Genomic DNA, 27608 nt, shown 5'->3' with positions numbered 1-27608 from the left:
TGTAATGAGGCAACTCTTATGGACTTCTGGATAGCTTCAGGATGGGGGCTAGTCACCTCAACAACCACTCCATGATTAGAAGCTCTGAACATTCAGTCTCAAACTCTCTCCTCCAGGGAGGTGAGAGGGGCTGGAGATGGAATTAATAATCGATCATGCCCACATGATGAAGTCTCCATAAAGATCCCTAAAGTATGAGGTTCAGAGACCTTCCAGTATGGTAAACATGTGAAGACATTGGGAGGGTGGTGCACGTGGACAAGGGATGGAAGCTTTGTGCTCCTTTCCACATACCTCGCCCAAACAACACATCTCTTCCATCTGGTTGTTCTAGAGTAGTATCTTTTCTTTTTTATTGAGATATCATTGGCATATGGTATTATATTATTCTGAGGTATACAACAAAATGATTCACATTTGTATATATTACAAAATGATCACCACAATAAGTCTAGTTAATATTCATCACCATACATAGTCACAATTTTTTCTCTTGTGATGAGAAATCTTAAGATTTACTCTAGCAACTTTTAAATATACAATACAAAATTATTATCTATAGTCACTATGCTATTTATTACACCCCATGACTTATTTTATAACTGGAAATTTGTACTTTTTGACCACCTTTACTTGTTTAATCAATTCTCTAGATCTATTAGGGTTTTTTTTTCTTTTTTGGGGGGTGATTTTTTGACTCCACATATAAGTGAGATCTTACGATATTTGTGTTTTCTCTGAGTCATTTCACTTAGCATAATGCCCTCAAGGTCCATCCATGTTGTCACACATGGCAAGATTTCCTTCTTTTTTATGGCTGAATATTATTCCATTGTATGTATATATGGTTATTTTCTTTATTCTTTCATCCATTGATGGACACTTAGGTCCCTTCCTTGTCTTGGCTACTGTAAATAATAATGCAATTGAGTTGTATCCTTTTATAAGAAACTGGTAATATAGTAATAAACTGTTTTCTGAGTTCTGTGAGTTGTTGTAGCAAATTCTTGAACCCAAGGAGGGAGTCACAGGAACTCTGATTTATAGCCATTTGTTTAAAAGTACAGGTGACATCCTGGGGCTTATGACTGGCAGCTGCAGTAAGAGCGGTATTGTGCAGGGCAGTCCAAGTGGCTTAGCGGTTTAGCACCACCTTCATTCCAGGGTGTGATCCTGAAGACCCTGGATCAAGTCCCATGTTGGGCTCCCTGCATGGAGCCTGCTTCTCCCTCTGCCTGTCTCGGCCTCTCTCTCTCTCTCTCTCTCTGTCTCTCTCTCTCATAAATAAATAAAATCTTTTTTTTTTTAAATAAAATCTTTAAAAAAAAAAGAGCAGTATTGTGAGACTGAACCCTTACTTGGGATCAGACACTAACTACAAGGAAATAGTGTCAGAAGTGAACTGAATTGTAGTCCTTTGATTTTTTTAACGTCATTTTAAAAATTGTAATAACAGGGCAGCCCCTGTGGCTTAGTGGTTTAGCGCTGCCTTCAGCCCGGGGTGTGATCCTGGAGACCTGGGATCGAGTCCCACGTAGGGTTCCCTGCACGGAGCCTGCTTCTCCCTCTGCCTGTGTCTCTGCCTCTCTCTCTGTCTCCATTTCTCTCATGAATAAATAAATAAAATCTTTAAAAAAATTTTTGAATAACAGGGCACCTGGGTGGCTCAGTCAGTTAAGCATCTGCCTTCGGCTCAGGTCATGATCCTGGAGTTTCAGGATCAAGTCCCACATCAGGCTCCCTGCTCAGCATGGAGTCTGCTTCTCCCTCTGCCTCACATGCCACTTGTGCTCTCTCATGTGCTCTCTCTCTCTCTCAAATAAATAAATAAATAAATAAATAAATAAATAAATAAAATCTTTTAAAAAGGGATGCTTGGGTGGCTCAGTTGTTGAGTGTCTGCCTTCAGCTCAGGGCATGATCCCAGGGTCCTGGGATAGAGTCCCACGTCAGGCTCTCTCTCTGTGTCTCTGCCTCTCTCTCTGTGCCTCTCATGAATAAATAAAATCTTTTAAAAAAAATCTTTAAAAAATTAACTGGAAAAACAATAGTTATTTTTGTTTGGGAGAATAAAAGTACATCAGTCAGGGAAGAACACAATGCATGTGTGATCTGAGTGGCCCAGTGAAAAGAGGCACAGGAAAAAGGCTTCCTGTGTTCAGGTCACCATACTGGTCACTATGGGTGGGGACCATGACACACCCAGTCAGCCCAGGAAATTGATAAGTGTCCCGTTCTCCCTAAATCTTTGAGCCAAAAGAGGGACTGTTAGAGGTAGGCCTGGGGCTTAGGAAGTTCTAGACACTGGGCTGCAACCTGCCCCAGAAATGCCTCCCCTGAACCAGTGCCCCTAGGTGCAGTTTCCATGGACCTAAGCAAGACAAGGCAGAGGAAGGCTACTTACTCACTGCCATTTTGGAGGCCCCCTGCTGCATGTCAGCAAACAACCCATTGCTTGGGCTTGCTACAATCCCTCTTGAAAGGCACTCAAGTTCCTTTCTCTTTTCCTCCCCTGGTTCAAGTTTTGATTGTCATATTCCTGGAGAAGGGGCTCCGTGAGGGGTCAGAAATTCTGCTGGAACCTCATCAGAACTCTGTGGAGAGGGGCAGGCTCGTCTCCTGGCCCCTAAGTCCTGGGAGAGAAATCAAACAGCAAGCCTGTCTGCCCTGCAAGGCAAAAAGACAGGCTTGGTTATGGAGACCCAATGCCAGGGGAGCCAGAGCAGAGCCGTGTCTGGCTTAGGGGAGTCATTTATTTCCCACAGAGAGAACTATGAAAAAACTGAGCAAGAAAGCAGACCCCTTGCACTGACAGATCACTGCATGGTATTCAAAGCTATTCCAGTAACCACACCAGAGAACACACCCTGAGGTGGTGACTTGTCCTGTGGTATGGCCTGGGGCTGCTTCTTGGGTCTCACTGTCCTGTCCTCTGGGCAGGTCTTTGAAAAATTCACTCGTGTTATCCTTTTGGTTTTTATTTTCTGATAATAACACCATGCTCTGTGCAGAAAATTCTAAAATGGCAGGAAGGTCCTAAAAGGAAAATGTCAATGGCTCATAACTGTATCATCCTAAAATGGCCTCTGTGATTCATCTTCACATATACCTCTTCCAGGCAACTACATGGACATGTATATATTGTTAAAAGGATTAGGACCCGACTCTATACAGTGAAATATGCTGCTTCTTTTTTTTTTCTTTTAAGCCTGTTTCCTTTTTCTTGCAATATGCTTCTTAAATGACAGCATAATTAATATTAATTGCTTTTGTGTATTATGCCAAATACTGTACTAGGGGCATTAAATATATTAGGAAGTAGATATTACTATTATCTCATTTCATAGATGAAATAACCAAGTCTTAGAGATGTTCAACCTACCTCCCTGGGCTCCTATTTCCTTCCATGCATTCTCCAGCCTCCTTCATTGAACATTCCACCATGAGCCATTAGGGTACCAAAGAGCTTTACCTCCTGCAGAGGTGCTGGTCTACTCCTAACTCTCCAGCTGCTGTGCTCAACTTGCCCGGAGGCTGGCACTACCCCCCGGAGGGTGGACCCCAGAAATGCAAGTGCTAGAGACAAAGGAGCCACATTCTGCTCAGAGCCAACCAATTAACACCCCACAGGGGGCCAAAGATGTGAGAACTAGTCTGAGGGCGAATTATCCCAGTTTAACGCCAGTATCCTTTTTTTATACTTTTTTTTTTAGAGATTTTATTTTTTTTTATTTTTTTTAATTTATTTATGATAGTCACAGAGAGAGAAAGAGAGAGAGAGGCAGAGACATAGGCAGATGGAGAAGCAGGCTCCATGCACCGGGAGCCCGATGTGGGATTCGATCCCGGGTCTCCAGGATCGCGCCCTGGGCCAAAGGCAGGCACCAAACTGCTGCGCCACCCAGGGATCCCTAGAGATTTTATTTTTAACTAATTTCTACACCCAACATGAACCCCAAGATCAAGAGTCACATGGTCTACCGACTGAGCCAGCTAGGCGTCCCTCCAATAACTCCTTTCTACTGAGAAGCTCAAAACATTTCATGTGGTTCTCCAAGTAAGATACAGACCCATGTAAGCTACAGGAATTTGCCTCAAATCCTGCAGCAGCTCAGCAGGGGATGCATTCGTCTCTCCCCAACAAACCTCTAGGCACGTGCTCCTTCAATCATGGGCCGGGGCACAGGCCCCAGCTAAGGCAATTCATTTCACAGGGCATCTGGATATACTGCTGAGATTTAAAGATGCCACCCCTCCACTTACGCAGTTATTCAGAAGTTGAAAACACTAAGTCAGAGTCAGACTTTTCAGTAAAAGGCCAAATATCAAATATTTTGTTTTGAGAGCCATAGAGTATCAGTTATGAATTACTCAGTTCTGCTGTTGCAACACAAAATATGCCCTAGATAATATGTAATGGGCATGGCTGTGTTCCAACAAAATTTTATTTACAAATACAGGTGGCCATCAGGATTTGGCCTGCTGGCAGTACTTTGCCAACCTCTGCTTTCCCGGTTTGAGTCTTTCCTAAAAACACCTAAATTTAATATAAGATAAGACTATAATTTACATGCAAACCACTTAAATTTTATGGCATAAGCTCATTTCTGAGGGGCTGGCCTGTTTTACATTTTTTTTTTCCAGCGGAGTAGCTTTCAACTATTAATCTAAAATCTTGAGAAACTGCAGAAAAATCAAGGATTGTTTTGTCCTATAGTTGGTCAGTATTACTAACAGATGAAAGGGAAAATATTTTACAGACCCATAGCAACCAGAAAAGAGGATAAATCAGGCTGAGGGAAAGAAAACGTCGAGAAAATTAAAAAGAGTATGAGGAAGAAAAATGATATTAATATAACCAGGCAGTTCCATTTGGCTTCAGTTAGCTGACTGGGGCAATGGGCAGCTTATCCAAACCAGGAAACGAGAGACCTCGACAGCTCTCATTGGCAATGATGGAGCGTCTCCTTTAAGAAAACTTTACTTGAGGCAAAGATATTAAGATCACATCCACTTGGGACCTCTAGAAAAGAAAGCCAGGTAAACTGCTGCTGAGAAGTTGAACTGCAGCCTAGCAATATCTCACACCTGGGGACATGCTCTAAGCTCCTCACTCAATCTTCCTGACTTCCTTCACTCACCTGCAGAGCAGAGGTGAGGAAGCAAAGCCTAAACTGCCTCCTGGATCTGGAAAGAGAGCCCCATGGTATGCTGTGGGGCATAGGTATGCAGAGGCTGCTAAAATCCCCAACAGAGATAAGGCGCCCCTCCCTAGGCTGGAGAGCCTTAGAAGAGGCAAGCTGGGGGCAGGATTATACTAAATTAAGGTCCCAAGGGTTAGCATGGGAGGATTGAGAAGAATATGAGACTCCAAAGTGCTGCAGGCGTCCTAGCACCTTCCTGGGAAAGAGCCTCTCTCAAAATCAGCCGGAAAGTCTCCAACACCTCGAATCCAAGGACGTCTTAATTTTTTTTTTTTTTTTAAAGAGAGGGGTTCGGGCAGCCCGGGTGGCTCAGCGGTTTAGCGTCGCCTTCGGCCCAGGGCCTAATCCCGGAGACCTGGGATCGAGTCCCACGTCAGGCTCCCTGCATGCAGCCTGCTTCTCCCTCTGCCTGTGTCTCTGCCTGCCTCTCTCTCTCTCTCTGTCTCATGAATAAATAAAATCTTTTAAAAAAAGAGAGAGGGGTTCATCCCCCTAGACTGGTCATTTCACCTTCCTCCTTCAAATGCTTTCAACTGCCCTTCAAACAGAAGTCACACTCATCATCAGGACTTTGAGCACATGCAAGTGGGAGCCCCAGCACTTCCCCACGCCTGCTCAGCCTCCAGGCTCCTCCAGGCAAAGGAGCCTTCTTCCAGCTCCTCAAATTCCTGCAGCTCTTCCCCTCCTCAGGGGCCTACATAGGATGTTCTCTGCAAAGAATGCTTCCCCTCACCTTCTGGCTTCAGTCCTGTCCTTGCCTGATTCTATAATCTAAAATGAGTCCACCACCTTCTCTTTGGAGAACCCTGCTCTTTCCATTTCCATGACCTTATGGAATCAAATATTTTGGTGCCTGTGTTTTCACTGTCTCTCTCCAGTGCCTAAGGGCAAGGACCCTATCTGTTTGTTCCATGCGGCTTCCTCAGCATCTGGCACAATCCTTGGCATGCAGCATGCCCTCAAATAAAAAATACAACTGATGAAAAATAGCTTCTTTCCTCCAAGTCCTTTCCTCATTTAAGATGGATCCTTGAGGGACGCCTGGGTGGCTCAGCGGTTGGGTGCCTGCCTTTGGCTCAGGTTGTGGTCCTGGGATCCAGGATCGAGTCCCACATCGGGCTCCCTGCATGGAGCCTGCTTCTTATCTGCCTGTGTCTCTGCCCCTCTCTCTGTCTGTGTCTCTCATGAATAAATAAATAAAATCTTAAAAAAAAGATAAAAAAAAATAAGATGGATCCTTGGAGGTTCAAGAGTGGTTCAAACCAGTGCTGGTCAGGGTGTCGCTGGAGGCTTGCTCCTGCCACTCACCAGACGCAGGAAATTCTGCAAGGCCTGCCACTTCTCCTAACCCATTTCCCCATCTGAGAAGTGGCAATCCTAGTATCTCCTCATCAGGCCACCTACAGCAGAGGTTATGTAAGAGAATGCAAGTGCCTAGGATAGCTTGGAGCTTAACAGCCACTGTTCTATGCACTTACTTTCAATTATAAAAAAGCAAATGGGGAAAAAAAAGGGAGGGGGCCTCAACAGGAAAAGACTGAACTGCAAGTATAATTTTAACTTTAGAAAAGGCAGACGAAAGCAAAACTCAAGAAAATGCCATAATTCATTGATATTACTTTTGTATTGAAGATCTCTCTCGGGGATCCCTGGGTGGCTCAGCGGTTTAGCGCCTACCTTTGGCCCAGGGCGTGATCCTGGAGTCCCGGGATCGAGTCCCGCATTGGGCTCCCGGCATGGAGCCTGCTTCTCCCTCTGCCTGTGTCTCTGCCTCTCTCTCTTTCTCTATCATAAATAAATAAAATCTTAAAAAAAAAAAAAGATCTCTCTCAAAAAAAAAAATAAATAAAAATAAAGATCTCTCTCTCGGGCCAAAAACCTAAGAAAAGGGACCAATTCTCAAGGACTCAGGAGAGTACTTTGTCATTATAAAAACAATTTTATATAACAATCATTCTGTTGTTTGTTGAAAACAATGATAATATTTCCTGGCCAATCACAACAGTATTACTCTAATGATATAATCATTTGTCTCAATAGCTACCGACATGTAAAATGTTCATTTCACCTAACCTAGCAATCGTACTTCTAGGAATTTATCCCATAGAAATTCTTAGGCAAGAGTACAAGGACACACATATACAAGGATACTCACTGCAGATCTGTGGTAGGGAAAAGCTGGAAATTACCCAAACTCCCAACAACGGGAGACTAGTTAAATAAAATACAGTGTATCTAGATAATAAAAAAAGCGCAGTTAGGAAGAACACACTAACATCGGAAGATGTCCAAAAGATATTAATAAAAAAAAAAAGCAAGTTGAACAGTATGAAAAGTATGGTCCATTTTTATAAAGTAATGATTCTTCTTCTTCTTCTTCTTCTTCTTCTTCTTCTTTTTCTTCTTCTTCTTCTTCTTCTTCTTCTTCTTCTTCTCTTCTTCTTCTTTCTTCTTTTAAAGATTTTGCTTATTTATTTGAGAAAGAAGGAGAGAGATCACAGAGGGAGAAAAAGACTCCACACTGAGCAGGGCGATCCTGGATCCCAGAACCCTGAGATCATGACCTGAGCCAAAGGCAGACACTTAACCGACTAAGCCACCCAGCCACCCCAATAATGATTATCCTATATAGATCTATGCATTGAAAAGAAAATCTGCAAATAGGAATAACAACGTTTTCTCAGTGGAGGGATGCATTATGAAGGATTTTCACTTTCTAGGTCATAAATTTCTATGTTTCAGTTTTTATAATGAGCAAGTATTTGTTTATATAAATTGGAAAGGGAAAGAAAATGAAAAAAAAATCTCTATTGGCTTTAGTTTGTCAATCCCTCAGAGTTCAATCAGCTGTAAGCTTTGATGGCTCAGGATCCTCCATGGTGCTGCCCCGTCTCCTGACTTGGGCCCAAATCACAAATTGAGCAGACTCAGCACATGTCAGGAGGTTGCCATTAAACAGCAGCCGGCCAAGGCACTTGAATTTCCACAGTGTCAGTTACAAGGTTGAGGGGCCATGTTTCTCCTAAAATTCAAGTGAAATTGCCTTGGAATTTGTGGTTAAGGCCTACCAATGGCAGAACGGAGCAGCAGACAGCCTCTCCAGCAGAATTCTAAAGCACAGCTTGGAAATCAAGCTGTGCTGAGTTGGGGGAATGGTTTCTCTTTAATGAAACCCAGAGGGTAGGGGGCAGGGGAGCAGTCACTGGCAATCTGAGAAGAAGGAATAAGCTGATCATAAAATTAAAAGGGAATGGGAAGGAAGAGACATTGGGCTGCAAAGTGGGAAGGAAAGAAGTTCAAATGTCTGCTGGTAGTTACTGACGGAGAGACTGCAGAATTTACCAAATGATTCATGCCACGGCTGGATTTGATTCTAAATCTCCTGTAGCAGGTGAAACAACAGCTCCCCTGTCCTTATGACTAGACTATTCTCTTTCTACTTGACACTTGTATACTGGTCCTGTGTCCAGATCAATATGCAAGGGTCCTCTGATCCCAGACAGAGGGAGCCCAGCTAGGGCTTCTTGGGTGGAAGTGGGAGATACTGTTTTGCCCACCTGGGGCCATTCCTTAAAAGAGAAGCCCAAATTCCTTCTCCTGCCTTTCCTTGGCTGTGCCCCTCAGGGAAACAGGGCCCTTCCCAGCCCTAGAAAGTGGATATTGATTAGTAAACCAACTTGATTTCCTCACCTTCCTGACATAGCTCTGGCCAGTGAGATGCAAGGGGAGGTCAATGAGGGCAGTTCTGTGGGGGTGTTGATTGGTCTTTAAAAGAGACATAGGACAGAAGTTCCCTTTTACTACTTATAGACTCTGTCAAGTGTGAATCTAGGATGCTAGGGATTATGGCAGCTATCTTTGGACTAAGAGGGAACTGGTTTTAAAAGGCAGGCCAAGGTGCTGAGGGAGGCAGAGTAGGAAGTTGGAAAGAATTCAGGTCCGAAACAACTTCAATGAACAGATGACAACCAACCCTGGAACTGCCCTACCTCCAGATGATTTACTACATAAGACAAGCGCCATTATTGGTAGGTCATTTTAGTCAGGATGTTCTATTATTTATAGTAAAAACCACCCAACAGATACAAGGCAGAACAAATGGTGCCTGCTCCATCTATGTACTCTAAGGATTTGACTTCTGAGCATAACTATACACCAGGATTACTAGGTGACAGATGCCCCTGTGGCCTCATGACAGTAACTGATTTTACCTACCCAGAGCTATACCTAATCTTTTTCTGCCAGGAGTTAGTTACCCTTTGCTTTAGGGGATTTCTTTCCTACTCCATATGGTTAGAAGTGAGGAGAGGGGAAAAACTTAACATAAATTCTGGTGCTCCATCTCAACTACCACCACCAACCAGGGTGGTCACATGACCCAGGCAGAACCAATCTGAGTTCCTCCCCAAGACTGATGTAGGAATATTGGAAGAAAAAATCCTCCTGCTTGCTAGGACTACAAACTGAGAGAACCAGGAACTGACTGGTGTTCATCTTTCGTGGCATGTAGGGAGAGTCAGTCTATAGTATAAGATCAACTCATGTATCAGAGCCCTGAGGATGCTGTCTGAACATATAGATCAAGCCATGCCTGAAACCCGAGACAACCCATTCACCTGAGCCATAAAGCCATTAAAGTAGTTTGAGTCTCTGTCATTTGCTTATTAACTTGAATAAACACTAATGTGCCCCACCCCTACATCCTTCATCTTCTCTAGATACTCTCCTTTCCCAGGTCTCTCATTTCTACTTCTTTTTCTCTACAGAGAGAGCAAATCAACCTCTGAGCAAACCAACCAACTGTCCTCCAGCTAAGTTACAGGACCCTTCTGAGTCATTCTTCAGAGCAGTCTTCAGAGGCAGCCTCACATGGCCTCACAACTAGGTGTGTACACTGCCACCCGCCACCACACTCCCCACAGCTTTGTCCCTCTTTCCCTTGCCTACCGTGCCCTGATGCCTTTTCCAAGGCTGTGGATGCTATTTCGACCTGGAAAAGCAGGTTTAAGCATTCCACTTACTTGATGGCACTGCTCAGCATGTTCATACATGCAAACAGGTGGGGTGCTCCACATAGTCACTGAGTTTAAGGTAGGCAGCACAGGTGAAGCAAGACCATCAAACAGAATTATACTGCTAGTTATACATGTACTTATATCTGTGTGCACATCAAACGTAAAACACGTGTTGTGTATCACAGCACATATGTAACCCTTGTAGAAGATGACAACTCAGCGGCTAGAGGAATGCCTACACATCACAAAGGAGGTTCTCTGCAGCATCAGAAGAATGTGCCACACTCTGAAAAATCCTGAAAGGCCTAAACTTAGTCTTACAAAACAGTTACAATAGGGACAATTATTCACATTTTAAAAAGATTCTTCACCTAATAAATGAAGTTACTACAAGGTCCCACTAAACTGCATGGGCCCTATTGCATTTGGAATATGAGTTGATTTGTATAAGATTTTACATGGACTGTCAATTATATAAATCAAGGAGCCCCAGTTTAACTAAATTTGGTTTTTGGTTGTATAATGTGATGACACAACAAGGCAATTTTATTTGTATCACTATTATTGATTTTCTGTGTGGAGAAAGATAATAGCACCAAATACTATCATATCAGTTGAGACAAGTGTCTGATTCAGAGACAAGCAAGGCATTACCTTCCTAACAACGTTTTGCTGTTAAATGGCATCTTTATTGTCATTGCAAAGGAAGAACTAAGGTACTCACTTTCTTCATCCATATAAAGTTTTTAAAGATGAAATATGAATAATAATAATTGTGGGTAATATTTACATAGTTCTTACTATATGTCAGGCACCATTCTAAGTGCTTTATAGGTATTAGCTCATTTCATCCTCTCAATAACCTCATGTGTAGTTACTATTATTATGTCTGCTTTCTAGATGGGTAAATGGGTTACACTGCCCAAGGTCAGGAGGCAGTAACTGACAGAGCTAAGAATGATGACAGTCTGGGTCCAGGGGCCATGCTCTTCACCTCATACTAGGATGCCCCTTGACCTGGCAGTCATGTGCAGGATAGTGAACAGTACAGGCGGGAGGAGCAGAAATGGGGGCTGCTTAGCTTAGAACTAACAAGTTCAGGCATATGGTACTCAAGAACTGTATTATGCAGTGAAGTGACGGGGGTGAAGAAGAAAAGAAAAGAAAAGAAAAGAAAAGAAAAGAAAAGAAAAGAAAAGAAAAGAAAAAAGAAAAGAAAAGAGAAAGAAAAGGAAAAGAAAGAAAGAAAGAAGAAAGGAAGAAAGAAAGGAAAGAAAGGAAAGAAAGAAAGAAAGAAAGAAAGAAAGAAAGAAAGAAAGAAAGAAAGAAGAAGAAGAAAGAAAGAAAGAAGAAGGAAGGAAGGAAAGAAGGAAGAAGGAAGGAAGGAAGGAAGGAAGAAAGAAGAGAAGGAAGAAAGGAAGGAAGGAAGGAAGGAAGGAAGGAAGGAAGGAAGGAAGGAAGGAAGGAAGAAAGAAAGAAAGAGAAAGAAAAGAAAGAAAAGAAAGAAAAAAAAGAAAAGAACAAGGAATGGTGATTACAAGTGGGCACAAGGGAGATTTCTGAAGAACTAGCTTGTTTCTTGATTTGGGTGACAGTTATAAGGGTCAGTTTGTGAGTCATCAAGCTGTATTTTTTATATACATACTTTCATGAATAAAAAGTTAAGGGGGGCAGCCCGGGTGGCTCAGCGGTTTAGCGCCGCCTTAAGCCCAGGGTGTGATCCTGGAGACCCGGGATCGAGTCCCACGTCAGGCTCCCTGCATGCAGCCTGCTTCTCCCCCTGCCTGTGTCTCTGCCTCTCTGTCTCTCATGACTAAAAAAAAAAAAAAAAAAAAAAAGTTAAGGGATGGAAGGATAGATATAAGAGGATTTTGGTAATATTATGAATGCCTTCTGCATTTTCCAAGACCCATTTTCCAAATGTTCCAGAGTGACGGGGTGAGAGAGACATCCTGGAGCTCACAGGCCAAGTGAACCAGTGAAGTCATCCATATGGAGGATTCTCAAATCTCATTTCCAGCAGCCAGACATCAGCTGAGCTATAGGCAACATAGCATCATGGTTAGGAGAACGGCATAAAGAACTAACTTGCCTGGTTCAAATCTTTTTTTTTTTTTAAGATTTTATTTATTTATTCATGAGAGACACAGAAAGAGAGGCAGAGACACAGGCAGAGGGAGAAGCAGGCTCCATGCAGGGAGCCCGATGTGGGACTCGACCCTGGGACTCCAGGATCATGTCCTGGGTGGAAGGCAGGCACCAAACAGCTGAGCCACCCAGGCATCCCCCTTGGTTCAAATCTTGCTTTTCACCTCCTAGATGTGTGATCTCGAACATGCTATATACTTTACCTTTCCATACAGTCTTGTTCTCTGCAACTGTAAAGCTGGTATAACACAGTGTCTAACTCACAGGGCTTTACTGCAGATTAAATGAGCACTTGGCAATTGTGGCTGGCGCATGGAACACACTAGTAAATGTGAGCCCTTGTCTTCACCATGTAGGCCCATAGCCATGGTCTCCTACCTTGTATCAGTTACCATATACTTTTAAAAATAATCTTCCCATTATTTAAATAATTTATTATTATTCCCTGCCATGTTCTAAAAAGCATTTCAGGTAGATTTGTTTTAGCTATTATTTAAGTGTGATCATATTATAGAAAATCTGGAGAACAGAAAATCAATCATCTTTCAAGAGGGTCATCCTGCTGCTGCTGTGTAATGCCTAACGTGATCTGAAGTCACATTACAGACACCACAAAAGGGGCCACTGGTGCACAAAGGACTGTGGAGCACACACCTGCCAGGCTACTCAAGAAACAGCCACAACTTTTTCTTTCAAAAATTTCAATCACATAGAAAAATTAGGTCAGTATAGCAAATATCCATAAGCCCTTGACCTAGATTCATCAGAATTGTTAACATTTTGCCACATTGCTTTCTCTTCTCTCTCCACACACACTTTACTTTTTTGCCTAATCATATGAAAATTAAGTTGCAGAAATTATGTCATTTTATTCATAAAGACTTCAGCTTTTATCTAAGAACAAGCACATTGTCCAATATAACCACTGTATTATATTGGACCCAAAGGATTTCAGTTGTATGATACTATTATCTAATATACAGTCTATACTTTTCCAACTGCCCTAAAAATGACTTCACCTTGCCCCAGTTCAGGATCCAATCAAGGATCATAAGTACATTTAAACTGTCATGTGGGGGATCTCTGGGTGGCTCAGCGGTTTAGCGCCTGCCTTTGGCCCAGGGCGCGATCCTGGAGTTCCGGGATCGAGTCCTGCGTCGGGCTCCCGGCATGGAGCCTGCTTCTCCCTCCTCCTGTGTCTCTGCCTCTCTCTCTCTCTCTATCATAAATAAATAAATAAATCTTTTTTTAAAAAAAACTGCCATGTGTCCTGTAATCTAGTACACCCGCTGCCTCTTGTCCTTGTGTATCTTTCACAGCACTGACGTTTTTGAAGAGTCCAGGAAGTTTTCTTATAAAATGTTCTGCAGTCTAGATTTGTTTGACTGCTTGCTCATGATTCAACACAGGCGTAACATTTTTAGAAAAGTGCTACCCAGTGGATATTTTATACTGTCTACTGCCACACATAAGGAAGTACATAATCATAATTTGCTCCATTACTGGTATTGTTATGTTTGATCATTTCGTTAAGGTGATGTCCACCCAAATCTTATCATTGTAAAGGTGTTTCTCAGGAACAAATAAGTAATCTCTGGAGGGTTTCTTTGAGTTCCTATGAATGAATATCTTGTCCCCTGACAATATTTTTATTTATTATTTTTTAAAGATTTATTTATTTATTTGTGAGAGAGAGAGAGAGAGAGGAGAGAGAGGCAGAGACACAGGAGGAGGGAGAAGCAGGCTCCATGCCGGGAGCCCAACGTGGTACTTGATCCCAGGACTCCAGGATCGTGCCCTGGGCCAAAGGCAGGCGCCAAACCACCGAGCCACCCAGGGATCCCCACAATCTTTTTATCCAATGGTTTTTGGCATTTGTTGATAATCTTCCTGAATTGATGATCACATTAATGGTACAAAATGGTCACTAGTGATGTTCACTGTATGGGTGAAAAGTTAAATTTTATTTTAAATCTTATTTTCCCACTTACTTGCACTATTACTTCAGAACTATAATATCAGAACTATTTCAGAAGTTCATCTGCTTGACTCCTCCTGACAGTGATTCATAACACCTATTTTTATATTTCTCTGATCTCTATCCACCTGAGCAAGTACATTATGTGGAAACAAACATTTAAATGCACTGGCTTAAGCAGTGGGCAAGGAGTTACCTGTCTATACAAGCAAGAGGTTGTCTAGTGTTTAGAGCCTTCTTTGCTACAGCCAATCAAATTCCCCATCAAGAAAAGTCTATTTTTCCAAAGACAGTTCTCTATCAGGGTCAGCTTCGAGCATCCCAAGAAGGGAAAGAGAGAGGACACAAAGGTTTAGGTAATAGACTCCTGGCACAATTTTAAAAGATTCTGCAAACCACATTACGGCAGTACCAAATCACATGGGCCACTGCTTCAGGGAGCCTGCTTCCCCAGTCCCCGTGAACAGTACTTCTTCCTTGTCAACAATCCTTTAGAACCCAAACATCATTCTTAGATCGACTGCATTAGAATCTCCTGGGAAGCTGATTAAGAAACAAATGTCTCTGTCTCTCCTCTGACCAACTGCATCACGGCCACACAGGGGTTTTGGGAATCAGAGTGTGGACAGCTCCCCAGAGGACCTCATGAGCAGCCAGGTTTGGGAACCCTCGCTTAGAAAAGACCCACTATAGTCTCCCAAAGGTGATTATTCCAGAGGACACAAAATGGTAGATAGTAGTTAAGGATCAGTCCAATTATGTGATAGCCACCCTACCAACAACTGACCCCAGGGGTCCAGAATGAGGACAGATGAGTTCAACCTAGAGGACCTATTATACCCCCAATTTATAACCCACTCAAAGCTGGGGGGAAAAAAGTCACTGTCAGATCTATGGTTCTCCAAACTTAGTCACTACCAGAAGCATCTGGGAACAACACCCCTAAAGGATACTGAGTCAGAGATCTCCTATGGGGTCCAGGAATGTGTGGTTATAACAAGCTCTCAATATGCTTCTGATGCAGGGGATCCAAGGACCGTACTTTGAGGGACTCTGGCCTCGATGCTGCTCATCTATGGCAGTCAAAGAGCAAAAGAATTGGATAAAATTGTCTTGGCCTTCATCTGAAGGCTACTTAACTAAATAAAAAGAAAAAAATCTGAGGCCATATGAGACATATTACTGAGCAATTAATTTGCCACACAAAAACATCCAGATGATATGAAACCTTCCTTAAAAGGTATTAAATTTTGCTCTAACATTTCAACCCACTGGAGGACTATAAGCAGGATGAGCTAAGAGCAAGAGACCGAGATCCTGACACAAAGTCCCCACTTTGGGTACCATGTTAGCAGTCTCCAGAGGGGCACCAGGAGCATAGAACCATCCCCTGGTAGCCACTTAAATCACGCGAATCAAATATTTCTGATTGTCAAGGTCTTGCCTGATTCTAGCTTCACCCTCACACAGTGAGGGAACAAACACCCAACAATTCTTTCTGTCACACTCTCCACTGTTAACCCAAGGCTTAACCAAAATTAACACGTGTGCTTGTGACCCCAGAAATGGAGATGCCTAGGCCACTGGTAGCAGGGAGCAAGGACATTATGGGAAATGGGACAGACAGAAAGAGCTGATCAGCTCCATGCTGAGTTGGAATTTGGCTCACTGGGAATCAGAAGTATGGCTAGGCTCAAGGTATCAGAATAGTGGCTGCTAGAGGTCATAGTGGCAAATCCTTCTCTTCCCTGGCCCAGGTAGCTTCCCACCCAGGAAACACCAGGCAAAACAAGCCACCTTCATAGTACAAATGATGTACAATACTCTCAGAAAAGGTAACTCCACAGATATCAAAATATGCCTATGAGTTCCCAAAGCCAAGCAGGCTCATAGCAAAAGGATCCCCACGTCAGCCAGCTCTTAGAGTTCTTACCTGACTGGAACACGTATCTGGCCAAGCCCTGCATTAGCTCTGCTGGCCATGTTGGGGGGGCAGACTCCCCTGTTTCTCTCTTCAGACGAAATGTCAATTCAAAGCCAAAACCACTAGGCCCATCTGTTCCTGTAAATCTGAAAGGAATAAAAACCAAATGTTTTTAGTTCAACCACCTCAGGAAAACACTGTTTTTAAAGTCCAATTAAAGTTTTCCCCTTTTTTTGGTGGCCTTAGCATCCAAACCCCTTAATCAGAGAATCTCCCTCAATTGCCTATAAAGAGCCACAATACTAGTCTTGTGCTCCTGCCAGCCATGGTCCATGGCTCTGACCTTGGCCCAGCCAATCAAATTCCCCTGGTGGCACTCTAAATTATGAGTTCTACATTCTGTGGCTCTGGAACATTCCTCTTGATGATGATGAAGTCTCTATTACTGAAAATCTTCCTTATTCACACTCTTCATTCCTTCAAGCTGTTAATAAGCACCTACTTAGTTTGCTAAGGACACAAGGCCCACTGTATTGTGAGGAAGAGATCATTTCTCTCCACACCCACCTTGGGATGGTACCCCACAAGGGTACAATCCTTGGAATGGGCTGGCTGGTCTCCAAACTCAGCATTTGAGGATAAGTCCCAAGGCAGATTCCAAATATTGGGAGGGCCTATATTCTTCCTGAAACCCAGCATCCCACACGTCCTAATTGATCAGCACATGCTCTTCCTGAAACTCGCTGCCCCATGTGCATTCTTCAATCACTGGAATGCTCAGGAAGCATGATTTGTGCTCCCTTCTTATCCCCAGGTGGTCAAGAACGATGACAGTTAAGCCTCTATGGCCATATTTATCACGGTGATGATGAGGCGAGGGAGGAATGCCAGCCTCTCACTGCTAGGAAACACTCAGGAGAGCACCAGATCTTCAGGGAAGTCCCTGAAATGGACTTCTGTCAGAAAGGAAAAATGATGTGGATGAGAAAGCAAGGCCTGGTTAGGGGGGTGACATGCCCCCCTTATGGGAGGGAAGCATCCAGGGGGGAGTTCCTGAGAACTTAGGAGGTTTGCCAGCATGGGAAGAGTTAAAAGTTAAAATAAGTTCATGATATAATTTACAGTAATTATATCTTGTACAAACATGAGCCACAATGATTATACACATGTAAACTCCTCAGCATACAAATACAAACCATAAACTAAGATGACAGCCAACACCTCCTTGCTAGCCAAGCTACCCGAACAGGAGGCAAGAGTTGTGAAGGGATAATGACGATGCCCAACCCTAGAATTCCACATGGCGTCTTTCCTCCATCGTCCTCTTCATCACCCTCAAGAGGCCAGGCCAGAAGATGGGACAGAAAGAGATTCCAAGTCTCTGAACCTCGGACATCAGTCCTAACCTTGTGTCTGTGCCTGGGTGAGCTCAGCCCTCCTGCACTTGCTACAGTGGGGAGATCACCTCTGGGAAGCTATGTTCTCCAAAGGACTGAAAAGGAATCAGGCCTTAAAGTTGTTATGCTCGGCCTAATTATATTTAAAGGAGGTGTCCATGGTTTGCATTTCCTCTGGGTACCTAACAGTGTGGGAGGCAGAATCCATTTTGAGGGTACGCAACTAGAATTTCAGAGACCAGATGAGAAGAAGTTGTTTGGCAGGACACGGTGTAAGCTATTTTTTGCCCTTACTGAACTGTCATATTTGGGAGCAATTCGATGCAAGGGGGCTGGGGGAATAGCTAAACAAGCTGAGGCTGGAAGAACCACTTCCTCGGGGCTGCAGGCTTGAGAGGAGTGTGAAAATCTAAGGTAATGCAACACTGACTCAGAGTTAAAATCCCACTGAAGGAGATGGGTCACTAGGCCAAAGGGAAGATTTCAAGCAGCCTCCAATAGAAGCAGCTTCGTAAAAATGTATTAGACCATTATTCCAGGGCTTTCATCTTGGGCCAAGAAAAATACATGATTTCTAACCACAAAAACTTGAGAAACAAACAAAAAGAAAATCCTCTTCAGATTGTATGATGGGAAGAACCCTCGATGCAGAGAGAAATCATATGCATCCCAGCAGCACCACCCCTCTAAGGAAGCTGTGTACACATATGCACACATGTATGGGTGTGCATGTGCACATGTGCACATGTCCACCATCTGCCTCCATGCGGGATGCTTTTTGGGCCAGCTCTGTGGTGGGCAGGCCAGCCCTCACTTGGCTAGCTGGGAGGGACAGGCCTGGCCAGATGGTATCCACCTGCATTTGATTACCACCCACCAGGATGGCTGGACGCAACCTCTAAACTCTGAAACATGCGTTTGGAATGGCCCTGCTTCAGGATAAACACACAACCTGGAGCCTGTCAGAAGTTCTCTTTTTCAAAGCAGACTGCCCAGGAAACAGCCAAGCGACAAGGTCATTCAGTCTTTAAAGTCCCCTGGGAGAGGCCTGGCTTGGTCTCGACTTCTTCACGTGCGGGCTTCTCCAGCCAAAGTGGTTTTGTCTGACGAGAGGATGAAGCCCCTCCTAGGGGCAGCTGTCCCACATCCTCTGAGGAAGAAAAGCATGAGAGGAAACTGGCATGTGCTACAGAAGGAGGGAGATGGGTCAGAGCAAAGAATTTTTCTAACATAGAAGGCTACTAAAATATTAGCTAGTGGTGAAGGGTTCTAATGGTCTTGTTGCAGAAGGATGGTTGAGACTGTTTCCAGCTCAAGAATTTCTGATCCTGCTCGCTGCGGTACCCAGGGGAGAGGCTGGCTTTGTCCCAGCCATTTAGAGAGCTTAGGAATGGATGTGGCAGCCTCAAGAGTAACGTTAAACCTGCACACAGAAAGAACCTGTGCCTTTAATCCCAGACACAGTTGCACGACCACTGGAACCTGCCCAAAAGCCTGCCCCAAGCAGCTGGACTAAGAAGGTACAAGTCAGCATCTAAGAAGCCAAAATAACCACTAACACCAGGCAGAAGATGAATGGGAACCCAGAGGGACTTTCTGGAGGAAACACAACAGCTAGGGTGGGCAGAAAAGACCTGACCTAAAAGTTGGCATCTCATGTTCAACACCCTTAGTTAATAGGGAAATTCAAATAAAAACCATGGTGAGATACCACTCCATACCCTCTAGGATGGCTAAAATAAAAGACAATAACAAGTGTCGACGAGTATGTGGAGAAATTGGAACTCACACACACTGCAGGTGGGAATGCAAAATGGCAGCACTGCTCTGTAAAACAGGCTTGCAATTCCTCAAAAAGTTAAACACAAAGTTACCACATGACTCAACAGTTCCACTCCTAGGTATATACCCAGAAGAATTGGAAATGTGTGCTTACACAAAAACTTGTGCATTGGGTCACCTGGGTAGCTCAGTTGATTAAGGTCTGACTACAGCTCAGGTCATGATCTCAGGGTCCTGGGACTGGGCCCTAAATCAGGCTCCCTGCTCAGTGGGGAATGTGCTTGTCCTTCTGTCTCTCCCCATGCTTGTGCTCTCTCTCAAATAAATAAAATCTAAAAAATACAAAAACAAAAAAAATTTTAAACCTGTACATTAATGTTTATAGTAGCATTATTCATAATAAGCCAGAAAGTGGAAGCAACCCAATGTGGTTGACAGATGAAGGGACAAACAAAATGTAGCACAAAACAACAGGATAAAAAAAAACAATGTCCTGATACAACATGGATGAACCCTGAAAACATTATGCTGAGTAAAGCCAGATAGAAAAAGGCCACATTGGGATCCCTGGGTGGCGCAGCGGTTTGGCGCCTGCCTTTGGCCCAGGGCGCGATCCTGGAGACCCGGGATCGAATCCCACGTCGGGCTCCCGGTGCATGGAGCCTGCTTCTCCCTCTGCCTGTGTCTCTGCCTTTCTCTCTCTCTGTGTGTGACTATCATAAATAAATTAAAAAAAAAAAATTTAAGAAAAAGGCCACATAACGTTACAATTCCATTTATACAAATGTCTGGAATAGGGGCCCTATATGGCTCAGTCAGTTAAGCATCTGCCTTCGGCTCAGGTTCCTGGGATCCAGCCCTGCATGGGGGCTCCCTGCTCAGCAAGGGGTCTGCCTCTCCCTCTGCCCCTCCCTCCTACTTGTGCTCTCTCCCTCTCTCTCAGATAAATAATAAATAAATAAAATCTTTAAAACAATGTCTGGAATAGGGATGTCTGGGTGGCTCAGTGGTTGAGTGCTTGCCTTTGGCTCAGGGCATGATTCTAGAGTCCCAGAATCGAGTCCCACAACAGGCTTCCTGCATGGAGCCTACTTCTCCCTCTGCCTGTGTCTCTGCCTGCCTCTCTCTCTCTGTGTGTTTCTCATGAATAAATAAATAAAATCTTTAAAAAAAATGTTTGGAATAAAGAAATCCAGAGACAGAAAGTAGATTAGTGGTTGCCAGAGGCTAGGAGGAGTAGAGAATGGGGAGTGATTGCTAATGGGTACAGTTTCTATTTGGGGTGATGGAAATGTTCTTTAATTAAATGGTGACGATGGTTGTACAACCTTATGAATATACTAAAAAGCACTGAATTGTATACTTTAAAAAGGTAAATTTCATGGTATGTGAATTATATTAAAAAAAAAATCCTGGTATCTCAGGTACACCTCAGTGCTAGGAGGGACAAGGCCAACCACGCCAACCAGGTCTTTACTGGACTCCAGCTACTAACAACCACTATGATTAACTGAATGCCTATTAAGTTTTAGACCTTGACCTAAGTACTTATGTCACAGCGTTTAATTCTCCAACAAGATTCAGCCACTGTTATCTTCATTTAACTAACATGAAAAAAAGAGACTAGAGTTTAAGTAATATTCTATATGTCACACAGCAAGCAAGTTGACTTGGACTTGAAGTTGGCCTAACTCCAAAGTCTAGCTTCTTACTGCCATGTGACCTCAGGCAAGACATTTAACCTCTCTGTGCCTCAGTTTCCTCACAGTAACAATTTCAGAGTTGTGAAGATTAAATGTTAGAAACTGCCTGGAACACTTAGAAGCATTCTATCAGTTACACTAAGTAAAAGGAGCCAGTCATGAAAGACCATGTATTGTATGATTCCCTTGATACATGATAAATATAATAACTTAGTTTTTATTTATTTTTTTTAAGATTTTATTTATTTATTCATGAGAGACACAGAGAGAAGGCAGAGACATAGGCAGAGGGAGAAGCAGGCTCCATGCTGGGAGCCCAATGTGGGACTCAATCCTGGAACTCCAGGATCATGCCCTGGGCCGAAGGCAGACTCTCAACCACTGAGCCACCCAAGTGTCCTGGTTTTTGTTTTTGTTTTAAAAAGAGATTTTTATTTATTCATTTGAGAGAGAGAAAGAGACACAGAGACAGAGAGCACAAGTGGGAGGGGGAGGGGCAGAAAGAGAGACAGACCCCCAGCTGAGCAGTAAGCCCAACTCAGGGCTCAATCCCAGGGCCCCAAGATCATGACCTGAGCTGAAAGAAGATATTAACCAACTGAGCCACCTAGGTGCCCCATATAACTTGTAATATAGAATACAAATTATGTATATATTATATAAAATGTCCACAACAGACAAATCTGCAGAGATAGAAAGCAGATTAGTGACTGTGTATGGGTAGGGAACTGAGGACAAATGTGGAATGACTGCTAATGCATATGGCATTTCTCTTTAGGGTGATGAAGAAGTTCTAAAATTAGATTATGCGATGGTTACATAACTCTGTGATGTACTTAAACCATTAAATTATACATGCTAAGGGGGTGAATTGTACAGTATGTGAATTTTATCTCAATAAAGCTGTTCTTAAATATTGAGGGGGAAAAAGAAAAGATTGATAGTAAAAAAATCACAAACTATAGATATATAGATTTAGGTACAGACATACAAAGAGAGGTTCAACCTCACTCATGATAGGAGAAATGCAATTTAAATACAAATTAAAGCAACAAGAAACATAGTTCTCACCCATCTGATTGGCAAAAATTAAAAAGTCATTCTATTGGTGAGGCTGTGGGGAAAGATACTGTCAAAAAATACAAAGATACTGTATTGGTGATACAGGTTAGTACAATCATTTTGGAGGGTAAGTCAGCAAAAGCTAATAAAATTATATATATTTTACCTTTTGACCCAGCAATCCCATTTCTATGAACTTCTAATTGCCAAATATTGGAGACAACATAAATGCCCATTCATGGGAGAGTGGTTCAAAGAGTATTAATGCAGCTATGAGGAAGAGCTAACAAACCGATATGGATATTGACAAGTAAAGAAAGCAGAAAGTGGGATGCCTGGGGGGCTCAGTGGTTGACATCTCTCTTCTGCTCAGGTCATGATCCTGGGGTCTTGGGATCGAGTCCTGCTTCGGGCTCCCTGCAGAGAGCCTGCTTCTCCCTCTGCCTATGTCTCTGCTTCTCTATGTCTCTCATGAATAAATAAATAAAATCTAAAAAAAAAAAAAGCAGAAAGTACTACAGTACACTACCTGTTGAGGAAGAAAGAGGGGGAGATAGGAAAATATACATATATCTGCTCATTTGTGCAAAAAGCAACACAGGAATAATAGATCAGAAACTAATAAGATTAACTGCCTACAGGCAGGGGGTAGGAACAAGATGGAAAGAACTGCAGGATGCGGGGCAGGACACATTTCTCTGAATATGTATCTTGGTGTATAATAGGTGCTCAATAAAGATGAAAAGAATGGGCTCAGAGGCTCAGGCAGCAACCCTTTCCATCAAGACCTAGTGTGACCTCAGAGGAAGTGGCCCCTGCTGGCTTCCAGATCCTCCAATACCCTGTGGAAGTGCTCTGGCTATCCTATGGCGCAGCTGGCCACATGCCTTACTCCTCTCACGTCACAAATGTGACCATTCACCTTCTTTTCAAGATGTGTTTGCCTACTATAAGCCCACAGCTCAGGATTTTGCAACATACCTGAGCTGCAAGGCAAACACTCTTGGCATTGTATAATTACACTCAAGGGGCTCTGGGCTGAAGAAGTGTGCTGCAGGGGAAGGGTGGGGTGATAGCCAGCTCAAATATCCAGGACTCTTTTACTCCCCTCTCCAAAAAACAGCAAACATCCACCAACCATCAAAAGACAATTGGTCAGGAAGAGTCAACACATAATCTGATCTATTGCTCTGTCTGGGCAGTTTAAGTTCCAGAACAACAAGGAGGAGGCCTGGTCAGTGTGCCCAGAAACAAATGTGAAGAGGCCAAGAAACAGGAAGTGGATTGGGCCCTTCCCCTCATCCTTCTGGCCATGTCCAGGCTTGATCTGAGGAGGATCCAACTCTTGACCTAGTTACTAAAAAGACCCATTGTAGGCCCGAGGACTATTGTGTCACTGAAATAGGGCGACCAACTTGTCCTTGTTTTCGCAGGACTTTCCTGGCTTTATAATTGAAAGCCTCATGTCCTGGGAAAGCCAGGCAAATTGGAACAATCACCCAACATTGAAGTGTCACTACCCAACATCAAGAGCCACTGAAATGTCAGCAGAGTCTCTGGAGCCAGGCTGCCTACGCTCAAGTTCTGGTTTTACTACTTCCTCGCTGGAGGGCAAATCACTTATCCTCTCTGTGCCTCAATTTCTCCATCTGTAGAAATGGGAGATATGAAGAATAAACCAGGTAAACTATGGAGTCTGGGTGATAATGATGTGTCAATGTAGGTCCATTGACTGTAACAAATGTATCGTTCTGGTAATGGATGCTGATAGTAAGGGAGGCCATGCATGTGTAGTGGCAGAGGGTATATATGTGAACTGTACATCACTTAATTTTGCTGTGAACCTCAGCTGCTCTAAAAAATAAAGTCTATTTTAAAAAATAGTAAGAAGGGCTAGGGGCACCTGGGTCACTCAGTTGGTTAAGCATCTGCCTTCCACTCAGGTCATGATCTCGGGGTCCTGGGATCAAGCCCCCCGCATCAGACTCTTTGCTCTGCATCAAGTCTGCTTCTCCCTCTGTCTCTCCCTCTGTGATCTCTCTGGCTCTCACTCTCTCTCAAATAAGTAAATAAAATATTTTTAAAAATAAAAATAAAAAACAGTAAAAGGTCTTATTTATTTATTTATTTATTTATTATTTATTTATTTATTTAGGCAGGCTCCACACCCATCATGGAGATGGAGCCCAATGCAGGGTCTGAACTCATGACCCTGAAATAAAGTCCTGAGCTAAGATCAAGAGTCAGACGGCCAACCAAGTGAGCCACCCAGGCACCCCTAAAGTCTATTTATTTTATTTTATTTTATTTATTTATTCATGACACACACACACACACACACACAGAGGCAGAACACAGGCAAAGAGAAATAGGCTCCCTGCAGGGAGCCTGACGCGGGACTTGATCCCAGGTCTCCAGGATCACACCCCAGGCCGAAGGCAGCGCTAAAACAACTGGGCCACCAGGGCTGCCCTAAAGTCTGTTGTTTTTTTTTTTTTTTAATTTTTATTTATTTATGATAGTCACACAGAGAGAGAGAGAGAGAGGCAGAGACATAGGCAGAGGGAGAAGCAGGCTCCATGCACCGGGAGCCCGACGTGGGATTTGATCCCGGGTCTCCAGGATCGCGCCCTGGGCCAAAGGCAGGCGCCAAACCTCTGCGCCACCCAGGGATCCCTAAAGTCTGTTTTTTTAAATGGAGATGTAAGTAGCTATCATATGGAAACTATTTAAATAAGCTAATATATGTGAAACCCTCAGAGCAGTGACTGGAATATAATAGGTACTGTCGGATCCCTGGGTGGCGCAGCGGTTTGGCGCCTGCCTTTGGCCCAGGGCGCGATCCTGGAGACCCGGGATCAAATCCCACGTCGGGCTCCCGGTGCATGGAGCCTGCTTCTCCCTCTGCCTATGTCTTTGCCTCTCTCTCTCTATCTGTGTGACTATCATAAATAAATAAAAAATAAAAATAAAATAAAAAAAAGATAGGTACTGTCTCGGTGACAACTATTATCTATGGTAGTCCCCAGTTCTAGAAATTCACCCTAAGAGGATAATCTTGTATTTGGAAAAAAGTCTTTTGTATAAATATATTCCATGGTATTTATAAGAGTTAAGAATTTAGAAACAGGGCAGCCCTGGTGGCTCAGTGGTTTAGTGCTGCCTTCAGCCCAGGGTGTGATCCTGGAGACCCTAGATTGAGTCCCATGTCTGGCTCCCTGCATGGAGCCTGCTTTTCCCTCTGCCTGTGTCTGTGCCTTTCTCTCTCTGTGTCTCTCATGAATGAATGAATGAATGAATGAATGAATGAATGAATAAAAGAATTTTGAAACAGCCTAAATGTTCTACAAGCTGAAGTATTCTGAGTTCTGGTACATGGTGTGGCAGGATGTGACACAGTCATTAAAAATAAGAGTTCTAAAAACAGGGGGACTCATCTCTGAGCTTTGAGAAGAAAAGGGCTTTGCATTCCTCTCTAACTGGTGAGGAGAGAAGGGAAGGTTACATCAGATACCTACTTTGAAGCCTCTATTGTTTGCTGTTCACCTATTTATTGTTAACTACAGGATAAAACTATAAATAATTCTTCTTAAAGTGGTCATGAAGTTGCAAGCCTTCTACATTGCTGGTGGGAATGTAAAATAGCACAGCTAGAAAACAGTATGGTGGTTCTTCAAAAAAATAAACATAGGTTTATCATATGATTCAGCAATTCCACTTCTGGGTATAACCCAATAGAAATGAAAACAGGGATTCAAATAGACGTATACCCATATGCACAGCAGCATTGTTCACAATAGCCAAAAGGCAAAAACAACCCAAATGTCTATTTATCGGTGAATAGATAAGCAAAATGTGCATGTCTACACAAAGGAATATTTTTCAGCCTTAAAAAGGAAGGAAATTCTGATATATGCTACAATGTGGATGAACCTTGAAAACATTATGCTAAGTGATATAAGCCAAACACAAAAGGAAAAATATATGATTCCACTCATATGAGGTACCTAGAGTAGTCAAATTCATAGACACAGAAAACAGAATGGTGGCTGCCATATCTCCATAAAACATGCAGATATGAGCAGCTAGAATGAGGTGGGGGGCGATGGGGAGTTACTATTTAATGAACACAAAGCTTCAGCTGGGAAGCTGAAAAAGTTCTGGAAATGGATGGTGGAGATGACTGCATAAGAATGTGAATGCAGGGATGCCTGGGTGGCTCAGCGGTTGAGCGTCTGTCTTTGACTCAGGGAGTGATCCCGGAGTGCCAGGATCGAGTCCCACGTCGGGATCGCTGCATGGAACCTGCTTCTCCCTTGCCTGTGTCTCTCCCTCTCTCACTGTGTCTTTCATAAATAAAATAAAAAAAAATCTTTAAAAAAATAAAATAAAATAAAATCTCTTTAAAAAAAAAAAAGAATGTGAATGCAGGGACACCTGGGTGGCTCAGCCGTTGAGCCTTTGGCTCAAGGGCTGCCTTTGGCTCAGGGCGTGAGTCCCATGTCGGGCTCCTTGCATGGAGCCTGCTTCTCCCTCTGCCGGTGTCTCTGCTTCTCTGTGTGTGTGTCTCTCATAAATAAATAAATAAAATCTTAAAAAAAAAAAAAGAATGTGAATGTAGGGGCATCTGGGTAGATCAGTGGTTGAGCATCTGCCTTTGGCTCAGGTCATGAACCCAGGGTCCTAGGATCAAGTCCCACATCAGGCTCTGCATGGGAGCTTCTTCCTCTGCCTATGTCTCTACCTCTCTCTCTCTCTCATGAATAAATAAATAAAATCTTAGAAAAAAAAAGAATGTGAAAGTACTTAACTTCATTGAACTGTAAAGGTGGTTAAAATAGTAAATATAGATTTTACTACAAAGAGTCATTGAAAAAGCATTAAACAAAATCTCATACAAAGTGTGATTCAAAATATTTGTGCAGGGGTGCCTGGGTGGCTCATTCAATTGAGCATCTTGATTTTGGCTCAGGGCATGATCTTGGGGTCATGGAATCAAGCCCCATGTAAGTCTCCATGCTCAGTGGGGACATGTCCTTCTCCTTCTGTTCCTCCCCCTGCTTGTGTGCACACACTCTCTAAAATAAATAAATAAGTATCTTATAAATATATATTTGTGCATACATGTACAATGTAAAAATATATGTGAGAAAAAGGAAGAAAATGCAGTAAGATTATTATAGTAGCTATCACAGTACAGTTTTTCTTTTTCAAACTTCTTTGTATTTTCCAAATTTTCTACTGTTTATAATCTCTGGTCTAGACTATAAACACCACAAGGACAGGGCTATGTCTTATTCACTACTGTATCTGCCAGACTTCTCACAGAATCTGCTGGCTGAGTGTACATATTGTACACTCAGGGTATGATAGGAGAGGTCTGTGGTCAGTGTCC

At 43.1% G+C, this 27608-nt stretch overlaps 1 protein-coding gene across 2 annotated transcripts in view; it reads right to left on the bottom strand.

Annotated features, from left to right (window-relative positions):
* Positions 1–27608, bottom strand: part of SUFU (SUFU negative regulator of hedgehog signaling) — a 121590-nt gene that overhangs the window by 63735 nt on the left and 30247 nt on the right. For both annotated transcript variants that reach the window (XM_055346342.1, XM_055346343.1), the window contains exon 3: positions 16279–16415. In XM_055346342.1, coding sequence (XP_055202317.1) covers positions 16279–16415 — 137 coding nt within the window. The remainder of the gene's footprint in view (positions 1–16278; positions 16416–27608) is intronic.

This window comes from Nyctereutes procyonoides, unplaced genomic scaffold, assembly GCF_905146905.1.
Source record: "Nyctereutes procyonoides isolate TBG_1078 unplaced genomic scaffold, NYPRO_anot_genome, whole genome shotgun sequence".
NCBI lineage: Eukaryota > Metazoa > Chordata > Mammalia > Carnivora > Canidae > Nyctereutes > Nyctereutes procyonoides.
Note: the sequence above shows the minus strand (reverse complement) of the source record. Positions and strands in the feature narration are given on the sequence as shown.